The sequence below is a fragment of the Neomonachus schauinslandi genome, chromosome 5 (assembly GCF_002201575.2).
Source record: "Neomonachus schauinslandi chromosome 5, ASM220157v2, whole genome shotgun sequence".
In the NCBI taxonomy this organism is placed as follows: Eukaryota; Metazoa; Chordata; class Mammalia; order Carnivora; family Phocidae; genus Neomonachus; species Neomonachus schauinslandi.
The window spans coordinates 149700244-149715621 of NC_058407.1; the positions used below are offsets into that span (position 1 = coordinate 149700244).

Sequence of the window (15378 nt, forward strand, 5' to 3'; positions counted from 1 at the left end):
CACCGTGAACGCATGTGAACAAATCCCTTTGTCAAGAAGGAAAGGAGCCCATTCCTTCCCTTCTGGTTGGGGGGAGGGGGTTGCTGCCAGAGTGGAATTCAGCTGTCAGCGAGCTGATGTTCTAGAGCTAAAGGAGTGTGCACGAGGCAGGTCAGTGGTTAGGTCGTGGGCTCTGGCGCCAGGCCACCCGGGTTCAGATCCCTGCATTTTCTCCGTGAAAGGGGCCTCAGGAAAGCATCCTAGTAAGGTGATAACCCTGCTCCCTTCCTCTCCCCATTGTAAGGATTCACTGAAAGGCTGTGGCGGGCATCGGGGCAGGGCTTGGTGAGCGTCGGCAGTGACGCGAGGGGACATGGGAGGATGAAGAACCGACCGAGGCGGGCACTGACCACAGGTCTGTATGTGACTTTCCCCGTAGCTGTCTCCCAGCGGGCCTTCGGCACGGTCTCTGGGGAGCCGTGGTGCGCCGCCCCCGGCACCCTCATTAGTGCTGGCTTCCATAGCACTCGCTCCCCTGTCCGTGAAAAAGCCTCGAAGGACCCCGAGTGCGTTTGCCAAACACAGCGGCTACCACTTTTGCCTGCGGTCCGTGTGCCCGGATGTCAGGGGCCCCGCTCCAAGCAAAGTGCTGCGCCTGGTCCCTTCCTGTCCTTCCAAGTTGGGCAGGATCCCCCACGCGATGCCTTGGGCTGTGGTGTTAAATAGACCCAGGACAGACCCCCCTCACCCTCACCGGCCCGCTCTGCCACTTACAAGCCCGGTGACCTTGGCATGCCAAGGTCATGTGAGCTCTCTGGGCCTCATTTTCCGCCTTTCCAAAACGGAGTTGGTAGGTGCTAGTAATGGTGGGGCCGGCCCTTCGGAGGCAGGACTGGGGGCCGGCAAGGGATGCAGCCCTCTGACCCCACTTGGAAGGCATCCAAATGAGCTTCTGGCCACACCTTGGCAGAGGGACGTAGAAGCTGCAATTAGATCTAGATTTAGTTTCCTCCGGGCTGAAAACCCTACGCTGGATGGAACAGCATAAGGTCACTGTGACGTGGCTAGGACAGGGTGGGTGGGTGTCCTCAGGCCCTTCCTGATACACCAACACAGCCACTGTCCGTGTATCTGGGTGATCGGTGGGTTGGCTTAGCCCAGTCCCTCTCAACTGGGTGACTGATCCCCCAGGGGACACTTGGCAGCGTCTGGAGACATCTTGTCACAATAGGTGACAGTATGATTGGCATCTTGTGAGGAGAGGCCAGGGATGCTGCCGAGCATCCCACGGTGCACAACCCAGAATCATCAACCCCACGTCAGTAGCGATGCAGTTAAAAAAAATTCTGGCATGTATACTCTCTGCCCCACGGAGGACCCGAGGAGCTCCTCAAGCAGAACAGTATTGACACTAATAATGAAAGTTGATTGAGCACGTATTTGTGCCCAGCTCAGCTCAGACGCTTGCACGTATTAACTTTATCCCCGCAGCAATGCCATGAGGTCACGGCAGAACCCTGGGCTGCCAGAAAGTTCTCATCCAAGGCGTGGACTTGTTCTCATGCTGCATGTCTGTGTGACCTCAGGCTTGGCTATTTTAGACTCTGGTCCCTCTTGGCCCGCGCCTGCAGCCGGCTTCAGCCGCGCTGTATCAGCTTTGCGACTGCGGAGGGAGATGGGCTGAGCCCCACGGCACACCGTGCTGGTGCCTCCCCTGGACGGTGGGCAAGACCCGGCCCATCTCTGCCGTGGACCTGGGGCTTCCAACAGTCTCCGGAGGACACTCCCGGCTGATGCACCTGCTGGTGGGCCTCCCTACCTCCCCCCAGCCGCCCACCCCCAGGAGCTAGAATTTGGTCTTTCACACACGTGCAATGTGTGCCCTGAGCAAATTCTCTCCGTGGGGGGCCCGGGAGTCCCTGGCTCTGCAAATCTTGTTTTTGGCACTGAAGGTGCTGGTGTGGGGGGCCGGCCTGTTCTTGGTGGGGGGGTTGGGGGGTCGGCCTGTGTGTCGGTTCAGGCAAGACGCTCCTTGGGGCTCACCTACGAGGGTGGAGGGGCAGCAGCAGGAGGTGTGGAATTCCCTGGAATCCTATGAGGAGCTTTAAAAATACTTACCAGAATGGAGAGCGCATCAGCGCCTGGTTGCGGGCGGGAGGAAGGTGGGTACGGTCACAACATGGTGACTGGAGGTGTCCTGGTGGTACTGGCCGTGCTCGGCATCCTGACTGGTGGTGGCAGGTGCAGAAGCTTGCCCAGAGACACATGTGTGCGTGCACACGCACAAATCCAAGCAAAAGTGGGGAAATCCGAACAGCATCGGCCAATGGTACCGATATCACTATTCTGGTTATGATACTGTACTACTGTTTTTCAGGATGTTGTTATTGGGGGAAACAGAGTAAGGCTACCCAGGAACTTTCTGGAATATTTCTTACAATTGCTTGTCCATCTACAACCATCTCAAAATAAAGAGGGTAATTTGTAAAAGGTACATGCTCCACCACCACCCCCCCCCCGCCAGCCCCAGCCCCAGCCCCAGCCCCGGGGATGTTGATTTTCAGGGTCTGTGGTGGAGCCCGGGCATGGGTGGGTTTTTGAGCCCCTCGGGTGAGGCCCCTGGGCAGCCAGCGCGGAGAGCCACCAGCAACTTCAGCTCCGGGGTGGACGAGGCTGGACGAGCCCTGATCAGACCGACCTGGGCATTGCTGTGTCCTCCCAGGTCTGTGACGGTTGGCCACTTCCTCTGCCATTTTCCTCCCAGAGAGCGGTGCCAGCCGATGACCCCTGGGTCCCTGGCACTCCCAGGGCACAGCAGTCTCTCTGGGCTGGTACGACGAGGCGAGAGTTGAGGGCTCAGACCAGGCCCGATTCCTGCGCCAGCCTGTAAAACAGGCCCTTCTGGGCCAGCAGCTGGGCCGGGCTGCCACTCTCTGCCATCTGCCCCTTGTCCATGACGAGCACCCTGCAGGGTAGAGGGAAACGAGCAGCTCTTACCAGCCCAGTCGGCCCGGGCGCTCTGCCGCCGAAAGCCCAGCGTGTCTGTTCCGGAAGAGTCTGGCCTTCCCTGCAGTTTCCTGACACTGACAAGCAGGGCGGAAGCATCAGCTGGGCATGAGTCCTTGGCCCCTCCCTTCCCCTCGGGGCATCAGTTCTGCCTCCCGTAGAGTGGGCACTCGCTAATCCATTCCAGCGCCCCTCAGGCTCTAAACCCTGCTGCTTCCTCTGCCACTGCAGGGGTGGCGGGGGCCGGGGGAGCCCCCGAGGGCCAGCCGGGAGAGGGGTGCGTACCTGGTGCAGTCCATCACAGAGCACAGGCGGTGGGCGATGAGCAGCACCGTGCACCGGGCGAACCAGCTGCCGAGGGCGGCCTGCATCTGGAGCTCCGTGCCTGGGTCCACGGCGGCCGTGGCCTCATCCAGGATGAGGATCCGGGTTTTCCGGAGAAGGGCCCTCGCCAGACACAGGAGCTGCTTCTGGCCCACACTGGGAATGAGTGGGAGGGTCAGGCCAGACACTGGTGTGCCTGCACGTCAGGATGGGCAGGGTCTGCCCACAGATGGGGTTCCCCCCTACAGCTTCAGAAGTTGGGGATGTGTGTGTGCACATGCACGTCTACATGTCGGTCGGTCCCTGGTCCACGAGCTGGTAGGAATCCCCATCCTGCCATTTTTGAGCAGGGTGACTCGAGGCAAGACATTCAAACCCCGGTGCCTCAGTTTCCCCAGCAGTGAAACGGCTATTTCTGTTTCTATTCTGGGGTTTTCACCTTGTGCCGGACACATGAGTATGTGCGTGTGCATATGCTGGGTCACTTCTCACAGTGACCACCAAGGTGGTTACTGTATTGAGTCTTGTGACTACTGAGGGTGCAAGGACAATATAAGTCCCATAAAGTGCTCAGCGGTCTGCTTGCCACGGAGAAAGCCCTCAGCACCCGGGAGCTTCTCCTACTCTAATTACAGACAGGGAAGTTGAGGCTCGAGGTCACACGGTCTGTGAGACCCCTTACCCTCGAGACCCAAGGGTGTCTGGGGCTCTTTCCTGCCATGCTTAACCGACTGAGCCACCCAGCCACCCCCAGAATGTCTTGGTTTTGAAAAAAAGCACACACCATACACCTGGCAGCATTATTCACAGTAGCCAAAAGGTGGAAGCAACCCAAGTATCCATCAATGAATGAATGGATAAAAAAGATGTGGTCTATCTATACAGTGGAGTATCATTCAGTCTCAAAAAGGAAGTTCTGACACCTGCTACAACGTGAAGAACATTGTGCTGAGTGAAATAAGCCAGCCACTTAAATGAGAGACCCAGAGTAGCCAAATTCCTAGAAACAGCAGAATGGCGGCTGCCGGGGGCTGCAGGCTGGGGAAAATAGGGAACTGCTTCTTTAATGGGTATAGGGTTTCAGTTTTGCAAGATGACAAAGTCCTGGAGATGGGTTACACAGTGGTGGGGATGTACTCAACATTACCAGTTGTACATTAAAACATGGTAAAGATGCTCAATTTTATGTGTATTTTACCACAATTAAAATTTCTTTAAAAAGGCATAGGCCAGGAGCACCTGGGAGGCTCAGTCAGTTAGGCGTCCGACTCTTGATTTGGGCTCAGGTCATGATCTCAGGGTCATGAGATCGAGCCCTGCCTTGGGCTCTGTGCTGGGCGTGGAGCCTGCTTGAGATTTTCTCTCTCCTTCTCCCTCTGTCCCTCCCAGCCTCACTCACACGCACGTGCTCTCTCTGTCTCAAAAAACAAAAAACAACAAAAAAAACCATACACCATATGTTACTCAATACCCCAGTGAGCGTGTGGTTAAGCACCAATATCAAAGACCATACTTTTGCAGCAAAATAAATGCTGAGTGGGATAAAGAGAGACCGTAAGTAGCCTTGTGTGGGTAATTACAGGTTGGGTTTTGTCGCCCAGATACATTTAGGGACTGAATTTAGGAAAAAGAACCTGGCTACTCAGAGCCTGTGTTGGTGTTTGGGATTGCTGATAAGCGACAGGTTCATACTGTGAGTACTGACTGAATGGGGCTGACTTCCAGGGCACATTAGCCCCGGGCTGACCCCAGTCGGGGCGTGGGGGGCAAGCCTACCTTAGGCTGTGACCTTGCTCGGCACACTCATACTGCAGCTGGCCCGGCAGGCTGGCCACCACGGCTCTGAGCTGCACGGTCTCCAAGGCTTCCCAGATGGCCTCATCCGTGTGCTCATTCAGTATGTCCAGGTTCATCCGCAGAGAGCCGGGGAACAGCGCCGAGTCCTGGCCGGAAGGGGGCAGAGGGTCAGAGCCGGGCCCGGCCGTGCCTCTCACCTCTGCCCACCCCGTTCCCCCCAGACCTCACCTGGGGGATGATGGTGATCCTGGACCGCAGCGTGTGCAGCCCCACGTGGGCGATGGGGACCCCGTCGATCCAAATCCCCCCCTCGGCCGCCTCTAGGAGCCGCAGGAGGCCCCCGGCCAGGGAGGACTTCCCGGCCCCTGTCCTGCCAACGATGCCCACCTGTCAGGGGATGGGAGGCGAGGCTCGTTCTGACCAGGCCCGACCAGACGAAGGCAGGCCGTGGGCCGGAGGGTCCCCGGGCATCTCTACGAGGTCTTTCCCCTGCGCCCAAGATCCATCCGTCTATCCATCATCCTTTGATGGATCGTCCTTCCATCTGTCCCTCTGTCCTTTCATCTGATTAGCTTTCCATATACTCATCCCATTCTATCCAACCTTCTTTCTGGACATCATTACCTTCTGCCCCCGCTGCGCCCCCATCCTCCGTCAGCATTTACTGTTGCATTCTCAATGTCTGACACTCGTGGAGGTCCGGCACGATTTGTTTAAGAAGTGAATGACACGTGTCACCCATTGTAGGACAGGCACTGTTCTAGCCACCAGGAATACAGAAATGAAGGAGTCCTTGCTCCAAAGAGCTCCCTGGGTGGTCTGGGAAATAGTGCAACTGAGCATACTTCATTTGAATACAGTGGGATGAACAAGCCCCCTCTATAATCAAACTCTGGACCTGAAGCTGCCTGGGATGGGGGTAGTTAATGGGGTAATCAGAGAAGGCTTCATGGTGGAGGGGATTCTTGAGTGGCATCTTGAAGGATGAGTAAGAGTTTGGGGAGGGGGAAGATTCCAGGTCAACCACACTAAGTGCTAGACTGTAAACTCCCCGAGGGCAGCACTGGGTGCCCACCTGGCCCAGTGAGGCGGCTACTCCACGGTGTTGGCTAAGCCCCAACAGGGCAATACGCAGAGACTTGGGCATAGCCTTGAATGCCAAGCTCAGGAGTTTGGGCTTTCTTCTAAGGGAAGCTGGGAGCAGACGGAAGGTCCCAAGCAGGGGAACAACATGCCGGGATAAAGATCATAGGAAAACAGACTGGAGGTGGTGAAACGGGAAGCTGGGGGCTCAGGGGCCTGGAGCCGTCCGGGGGAAGGCAGGAAGGAAGTGTGCCTGGGTGGGGAGTCCATGGGCTAAACATCTGTAAAATGGGATAATCCTAGCGCTTCCGCCTAGGGTTGTTGTCAGAGTAAAACTGCAAATGATAATGAATAAAAGCACTGGTAAACATTTCTGCAGCACTGGCGATGTGCCAGGCCCTGTTCCAGACAGTGTCCCCATGTATTAACTCAGTTAAGCTTCACAACAGCTCTAGGAGAGTGACACTATGATTTCCAATTTTACAGATGGAAAAACTGGGATCAAGACCTGAAGTGACTTGCCCAAGGTCAGCCATGGCAAAGCGAGGAACTGAGCCCAGGCCAACTGGATAAGGTACGTGGAGCATTCCGCCCTCTGCCCCGGCACATAGTAGGTGTTCAACTAATATCAGAGGCAAAAAGAAAGAAGGGAGTCAGGGAGATGCCTCCTCGTCTGGGACACCAAGGTGGGTGGGTGGTGCATCTCACCAAGATGGCGGCAGGTTTGGGGAAGACTGTAGGTTCGGTTAGGGTGTGGTGGGTCTGCAGACGAGGGGAGCTGAAGTGGGGTGTGGAGGAGGCATTGCTCACCCTGTGCCTGGCCTCCATGAGGAGGAAGACGTGGAAGAGCCGCTCACCTTCTCTCCGGCGTGGATCTTGAAGGACACACCCCGGACGGCCAGTGGGAGCTCAGGTTGGTATCTCAGCCCAAAGTTCCGGAACTCGATCTGCCCCCCGTGAGGCCAGGGGGACCGGGCTGCACAGGTGGGCAGCCTCCAGGGCGCCTGGGGCAGGAGGGGACACGGGGTCAGAGGAGCGTCTCTCCGAGGTGTCTCACGAAATGGCCCACCTCTTTGAGGTTCAGTTTCCTCTTCTGCAAAATGGGCATATATACTGCTTTTTTACAGGGTGGTAGGGGGCATGGAACACAGCAGAGCGAAAAACAAATAATATCTGGGATTATAAAAATAATGCTGGTATTGGCTACTCTATTATTATTATTATTATTAGCCATTATTAATTGTCAAATAATAGTCTCTCTTCTTCTAGAAGGGGTAGACACGCCCCTTCACCTTTGCGAGGAAGACGAGACTGCGCCGTAGGGGGCATTAGCTGCCGCTGGCTCTTCCCGGGACCTTGAACGTGCCCTCCACGCCCTGGAGGTGTCAGGGGGCCAGTAAGAGCAGTGGGTGCAAATGGAGTGCCTCCAGTGGGCCTGCCCCGCCGTCCTTCCCTGCGGGGTCTCACGCCCCCCCCACCCCCAACGCCTGCACTGCGGGCTTGCCGCGTGGCTGTGATCTCGCTGGGACGCCTCTGTCGTGTTGCTAGCATGCACGTGTCCTGCCACTGTCACTCATGGCCCCCCCCCCCACTCAGAAGCAGGACCTGCTCTGCCCAAGTGAAGAAGCCCAGGAACCAGGATTTGTCCTGGTTCCACACACTCTGCTCTGAACTGGTACTGCTATGTTGGCCCTGACTGCAGGTGCAGCCCGCGGTGCTCGGGGCCTGCACGCCTGGAGCGGATCTAGACCCGGGCTCATCCCCCCACCCTCCCAGCCCCCCCCCCTCCCGCACCCCCCCCCCCCCCGTCACCTCCTTGGGCGTCTGGTCATAGTCCTTCATCCGCTCCACTGACATGATGCTACTCTCCAGGTCCGTCCAGCTGCGAACAGCCCACTGTAGCATCTGCGTCATCTGGTGGGAGAAGGCACGAGAAGGCATGTCAGGCCAGCTTCCACAAGGCCGCCCTGCAGGCTTGCCTCAGCCCCCCTGCAGACAATCACCCAGGTCCTGGGACAGACAAGGGGATGGGATTTGACTGCAGCCGCCAGGACACCCCCTCCCCCCCAGTGCCTTCCATGCAGAGTAGAAAGGAGCCTGTCCAACCCATCTTGATACAGGTGGGGAGATAGGACCAGAGAGGGTGCGTGGCCCTCCCAAGGACACACAGCAGGACCCAGGCCCACTGACTTCCGTTCTGAGAGGTTTCTATCCCCGGATTTTCCCATCATTTTGCCTCATTATAAAATGAGGATAATGAGAGGATCCCTGATGGGGTTGTGGGCAGAGTTAAATGAGTTAATATTTGTAAAGCTGTGAGAACAATGCTTCATTCATAAAGAATGCTACTTAGGTATATATTTTTTTCCCTCATACATATGATCTGACATTAGATATTGTTATTAATAGTTAACAAAATTTAGCAAGGCACTCTCTCTATATACCTTATCTCTATATACCTTATCTCAACTAGTCTTTACAATATGTGAGGTGAAGAGATGACTGCCCCATTTTTCAGATGCACACACTGAGGCTTTGTGAGGGAAGACTCTGGCCCAAGGTCCAGGAAGGTCCCCCCAGCTAAGCTTCTGTAGAGCTGTATTTTCCTCATGGGTTGGTAGTTTGGACTTGCTCCTGGAAGGTCCCCCTGGCAGGGGTCTGTCTTGGGTGTTGGGAGTACCTGGAGGGTGGCGGACACCGAGAAGCCCACGAGGCCAGCGCTAAGGTGGGCCTTCCTCAGCACGGCACACACGGAGGCCGCCAACACCAGCACGTTTCCCAGTAGCTCTATGTTGGCAGCCAGCCACCTGCGAGGGGAGGCAGGTAAGAGCCCTGTCAGCGGGGGGCCCTGTCTGCAGGACTTGCTTCTCTGGGCACAGGGTCCGGTCATCGTGCCAGCTTGAGTCCCACAGGGACTCCACACCAAGGGTCCCAAGGGTCCCCTCCACACCCCAGACCCCACCCAAGCTCAGTGGGTGGGGGAGGTTGATGATTTCCTGTCTCACCTGTGCCCAGCTCAGAGCCTGGCACACAGTAGGTGCCAGTTTTCTGTCCCTGGGATATGCCTGGCCATATCCCTTGTGCTCCCCCTGCCTGAACCCAACCTCCATCTTATCTTCTTGCCCAAGTCGGCTCGAACGTTGCCTCCTCTAAGAGCCCTCCTGGACTGCTCCCTCCTTTCTCTCTCACATGTAACTGATAACTTCATAACAGTTACCATTCTTTATAATAAAACTATTTACTCAGCCCTTGACCATCAGTCTCCATCGGCAAGTTGTGAGCTCGGCGCGGGCATTGGCTTTGTCTCGTTCATGACTCTGTCCCCGGTACCTAGCACGGGACCCAGCACATAGTAGATGCTCAATGGCGAATATATTGAGTGCATGAATAAATATGCAACCCCTCCTACTGGATTCCTACTCTACCATTCATTCATTCAACAAACATGTATTAAGCATCTATTGTATGCCGTGCATGCCAGAGGCACTGGAGACACAGCGTGATCCAGTTTTAGAATCCCTGTCTTCAGGGAGCTCTGGGCTTTACTATATATAATATTTTGTTCTCCAAACAAGCCCCCAAAGTGGGGTTGTCCCCATTTGACAGGTGAGGACACTAAGGCTCAGAAGAGTTAGGTATACACATTAACAAAAGTCTTGGAAGCCACTTTGCCCTGACTGATACCAGAAAGCATGAACCTTTTCAACAGGTCATGGATTTCCAATGAAGCAGCCAACAAGTGAGTAAATAAGCCACTTCCTAGATGGCTGACCTTGAGACAGTCCCTTTGTTTCTTTAAACTCCAGTTTACCCATCTGTGCAATGAGGTAACGTCTGGCTCCTTACAGTTGAGAGGATTAAATGAGATGTGCTATACATAGCATGGAAATCAGGGGGCCTTCCACATAGTAGGTGCTTTCTAAATGTTCATAAGTTCTTTCCTCCCTAGGCTGGGGCCCCAGGAAGAGGCAGGCCAGGTCACCCAGAAGGCATGTGGGAGTGAGACACTGCCCACAGCCAATCAGCTGGCCAGGGACCTGGGGCACAAAGGAGGAAGGAATTCGCATTTACTGAGTGCCTACTGTGTGCTTGGCCCTCTCCACACCATGGCACCTGGGTTCAAAGCCTGAGTCTGCCACGTATTTGCTGTGCGGCCCGGGGCAAGTTCCTAAATCTCTCTGTGCCTGAGATTCACCATCCCTGGAATGGTCTCTGCCTCGTGAGTTGTTAATAGGACTAAGGGAATAAATCCATGTAGAGTGCCCAGAACCGTGTCGGGCATGTAATAAGCTTGTTACAAGTATTAGCTGAGTGTATTTACTGAATCCTGATAGCCACCCCATGAAAGCCATCCCACTTTGACAAATGAGGCTCAGAGACGTATGTAACTTGCCCAAGATCGCCCAGCGAGGAAGTTGCAGAGCTGGGACTGGAGCCCAGGCTGTCTGTGCTCAAAGCCTGCATTCCCGAAAGGAGGCTGAGGAGGCTTGTAGAGCTGCTCTCTCAGCAAGGCAAGAGTCCAGCGGCCTGAGCACAGAGGCTTCTTCCCTTTTGCTGGCATCTCTACCTCCCGCCCACCTGCTGCTGGGGACTCGGCAGGCCACGTTCCATCTGCTCACGGCGCGAGCCGAGTGCACCCATGGTATGCAGCCTCGGTTTTATCCCTGCCTTGCTGTGTGACCTTGGGCAGGCCGCTTGATCTCTCTGGCCACACAGTATGACCCTCGGTTCACTCTATGGGGACAGAGATGGAGTACAGTGTCTTCTCTGCCCCCAGGCTCATCCTACCTCTCAGCCACCAGCCGTGGGAAACTGACTCTCTGGCTCTCGTCCACGTTTGTGTCATTCTGAGCCACAAAGGGGCACTGGGCCTGGAAGGCTCTGACCACTGCGTTGCCCTGGAAGGTCTCGGCCACATGGGAACACACGCGCGAGTGTCTGGCTGACTCAAGGCGTCTGAGCTGGCATAGGCTGGCCACGTACAGGCTCTACAGTGGGACAGGTGCGGAGGGGAGAAGTCATAGACACCGATGGGGAGTGTGAGAAGCACAGGGAGCCCCAAGGACAGACTTTCCAACCAGGCTCTGCTACCAGCTTGCTCTGTGACCTTGGGCTAGTTGCTTCCCCTCTCTGGGCTCCCATTTCCTTGCAGGATCAGAGTTACGTGGTTCTTTTTAAGATCACCTGGGAAGCTCTAAAACCCTCCCGTGGCCCAGCCCAGGACGAGTAAATCGGAATCTCTGGCGGGGTCACCTTGGCCCCAGTATGTTTTTAAAAAACCTTCTGGGTGATTCTCATGCACAGCCAGGATTGAGAAATCACTCCTCTGGTGTGAATGTCTCATTCCCAGCTCTGAGGCCACCTGCTTCCCTTAGGGCCCAGTCACTGTGGAAACAAAACCATAAAGGACACGGAAGGCAGTTGGCCAAGGGGAACTCATTCCCTTCACTGGAGCTTCCATGCCAGGCGCTGGCCACGTAACAATGCACAAATAACATGCAGCGTTATTTGGTTTGAGTTGCCATTTGTGTTCAGGCAGGGAGGACTGGCATTTGCTGAACACCCAGGCTGTGTGCTAGGCCCTTTACAAATACCATTTATGAATGCGAGGTGGGCGTTAGCGGGCTTCACAGTTTACAGATGAGAACACCCAAGGCCCAGACGGACAAAGCAGCTGCTTCGGGTCTCTATGGCAAGCAAGTGGCAGGGCCTGGATTCAGACCCACCTCTGCCTGCCCCCAAAGCTGCCCCTCCCCAAGTCAAGAGGACAGAGAGAAGACAGTGGTGGTTGTGGATGTTTTCTGCTCTATTTCTGATTTCCTGGGGCAGGGCTTGGGGGGGTGGAGTTCAACCGTGGGACCCAGTCACGGAGGGCTGGCATGGCACAGTCTAGCCGATCGGAGTATATGCCATCCCTTGGGTGGCTGTGATGAGCCCTGGGATAAACACACGTCCCTCCCCCCCCATCCGGCAAGTCTAATCTTTCCTGGGACTGACCTATGCATGCTGAGCTGGAGAGCAGGTGACTTTGTGTTGGGGCTGTGAGCCTAGGGTGGCCAGGGGCCACCGGGCCTGGCCCCGGAAAGAGAGTGTGTGCAACCTCAGGCCAAGCAGAGCTAAAGCCAGTGGTTCTCAAACATTAGCATGCATCGGAAGGACCTGGAGGATCTGTGAAAACCCAGATTTCTGCGCTCCATTTTCACAGTGTCTGCGTCGGTAGGTCTTGGGTGGGGCCCGAGAACATGCGTTTCTAACTAGCTCCCGGCTGGTACTAACGCTGTTGGTCTGAGGCCACACTTGGAGACCCATGGAGCGAAGATCCGGAGAGAGGGACAGCGTCCTGGCGACCACTGGCCCACTGCACTTCAGGAATGTAAGCCATTAGATCCCGTCCTTTCGTTTAAAGCTAATGAAACAATTGCTCGGGCAACAGGAAGAGTCAAACCTAATACCACATTCTTTGAGATCTTGCAATGCCTTCTTGGTTTCTAGATCATTGGGAAAGATGAAGCGGATTTCAGTAGTAGCAGGACGCGACGTTAGCTACTAAGAACTTTGATGTGGACATCTGGGAGACAGAGATGAGTATAGGATGTTGGAAACAAATTGTGGTGTCTCTGCCTCTGGGAATTCTTCTCGGGATTCTCCCCAGATGCCCACTGGGCAGAAGCTCCTACACCGAATCCTGCCCAGAGACAGGGGACTGGCCGAGGTGCCGTGGGCTGGCCCCGGGAACCCGCTCAATCTCTCCTACCTGAAACCCAGCATAGAGAACCAGCACTGGCAGGATGACCACAGCAGCCAGCGGGGTGACCACCGTCACCGCCAGAATGACCTCCAGGAGTCCGAAGACATAAATCAGCAACGACCGGACTTTGTCAGGGATGTCCACATCAACGATGTCTGTCTCCTTGGAGAAGTGATTCAGCAGGTTCCCGAAGGGGGTCCGCTCAAAGAAGCCAATGGGAGATAGCACCACATCCCATAGAAGTCTCTGGAAAAGCAGTCTGGATGCCCGGATCCCCCCTAGGAGCACCATGGCCATGGAGGCAAACAGCCCAAGGGCTGGGGAGAGAGAAAGGGTGTCAGAGCAGGAGAGCTGAGACCACCCCCCATCCACCCCATGGTGGCCATCTTATGATGTGACCACCTTGACAATCCCTTGACGGAACCACCCTGTAGTAGGTTGAATAGTGTGCCTCCCCACCCTGCAAACTCAAGTCCACCAGGAACCTCAGAATGTGACCTTATTTGGGAATAGGCTCTTTGGAGATGTTTTTAAGTGAAAGATCTTGAGATGGTATCACCCTGGGTTTAGGGTGCGTTCTAAATCCAATGACTAGTGTCCTTCTGAGAAGAGAAGACATCCAGAGACACAGAGAAGGTGATGTGAAGACAGGTACAGATACTATAAGCTAAGGATTGCTGGCCCCTAACAGAAGCTGGGAGAGAGGCATGGGACCCAGTCCTGCTGAGATCTTGGTGGTGGGCTTCTGGCTTCAGGACTGTGAGAGATATGTTTTTATTGTTCTAAGCTACCAAGTTTGTGGTCATTTCTGTCAGCCCTGGGAAACTGATATACCCCCTTCTTCCCAATGCTGATCCGTGTGCTCGGGATGCGGCTCACTTCCCTCCCTGTTGCTGGGGTGGGGCAGATTTTATCCCTGGCCCATCCAAACACCGTGGTTGGTCTATCCCCACCTGAGTCCTCAGCTGCCCCCAACAGCTGGGGGCCAAGATCCTGCATTTATTTGCTGATGAGCCAAATACAGACTCTGGGGGCTCCAGGAGAGGGGGAATGTGCAGTGTCCCCACTCCCCCACGCCTTATCTGAAGGATGCAGGTCTGCACTTGGATCCAGGATGTTCGCATGGATGTGCAGGAAGGACAGGGTAAGCCAGGGACGGGAGGACCAGCGAGTCCTGAACACCTCGGAGGGGGCTGGGAGGATGGAGGGTGAGGAGGGCCCGGGGAGGGGTACCTTGGAGGCAGCCCAGGAGCCCGAAGACCCAGCCCCGCAAAGCCGCCTGCGTCTGCCGCCCGTCCACAGTGGGGTCGTCCGCCCACAGGCTCAGCCAGTAGCTGCAGCAGAAGGAGGCCACTTGCTGGCAGAGGAAGAGGAAGAGTACGTAGAGGCAGAGGGGAGCCCCTACAGCCCGTAGGTAGGTCAGGTATATGGTGGCCTTCACCTGTAGCACATGGAGGGGAGACGGGAGCAGAGAGAGGCCCCGGGGGAAGGAAGGGAGGAAAGACAACATAAGACGCTCAAAGCACGTTGACAGGGCAGATGGAACCATGATGCAGACCTTACCGGTCTTCTCTCAGTGCCTCCCACCTGGAGCACCATCTCTCCTTTAGGCCCTACCTCGCCTCCAGAACCCCTTCATCTGCAGAACCCTCAGAGGGCCAGTGGGGGCCATAAAGGGGACAGGCTGTGGCACTTCCTGGCTTGGGAGTGATTTATTGAACACATACTACAGGACAGGCATGTGTCTCTGCCCCCATCATCATTCTCACCTGACAGATAAGGAAACTGAGGCACGAAGAGGTTAAGACCCTTGCCTAAGGTCCAGCTCCCATGAATCTGAAGTTATTCACACGGCTGGAAGTAGCCAGAGCGAACTTCTGGAAACATCAACCGGCCCCATCTTGCTGTTGCTGTTGCTGACCTGCTCGTGGCTTTCCCTTGCTCTCAGAAGAAATTCCAAACTTCTGGTCTATCTCTCTGACCTTACCTCCTACTCACTATCTGCTGGTCTCATGGGATCCCCTTCTCTTCTCTAGCACCCTAAGCTCCTTCCCACCTCAGAGCCTTTGCACCTGTCCCCTCTGCCTGGAATGCTCTCCCCCTGCTCTGTCTGTGGCTGGTCCCTTGCTTTAGGGCTCCGCTCAAGTGCCACTCTTCAGAGCATCTTAATCCAAGCAGGCTCCTGACTCTCGGTTGGTCCACATCTCATTGCCCTTATTTTTTTCTTATAGCATTTATCATTATCTGATATTACCTTGCTTAGTAGCCTGATTGCTGACTGTTTCCCCCCGCTAGTATGCAGTCTCCACCAGAGCAGAGACATTGCCTAGCATGTAGTGGGGGTTCTGTAAATGTTTTCTGGGTGGATGAGTGGGTGGATGGTTGGGTGGGATAATGGGTGATTGGGTCAATGGGTGAATGAATGGGTAGATGCATGGATG

General features: G+C 55.5%; 1 protein-coding gene across 1 annotated transcript in view; it reads right to left on the reverse strand.

The window, feature by feature from the left end:
- Positions 1–2503: 2503 nt before the first annotated feature.
- The window catches only part of ABCC6 (ATP binding cassette subfamily C member 6), a 46193-nt gene continuing 33318 nt past the window's right edge, over positions 2504–15378 (reverse strand). Inside the window, exons 23-32 of the mRNA XM_021698142.1 lie at positions 14171–14378; positions 12944–13254; positions 10978–11177; positions 8870–8996; positions 8002–8103; positions 7047–7193; positions 5335–5493; positions 5086–5252; positions 3271–3465; positions 2504–2944 (exon numbers count right to left, since the gene is read on the reverse strand). Coding sequence (XP_021553817.1) covers positions 2836–2944; positions 3271–3465; positions 5086–5252; positions 5335–5493; positions 7047–7193; positions 8002–8103; positions 8870–8996; positions 10978–11177; positions 12944–13254; positions 14171–14378 — 1725 coding nt within the window. The 3' untranslated portion in view covers positions 2504–2835. The remainder of the gene's footprint in view (positions 2945–3270; positions 3466–5085; positions 5253–5334; positions 5494–7046; positions 7194–8001; positions 8104–8869; positions 8997–10977; positions 11178–12943; positions 13255–14170; positions 14379–15378) is intronic.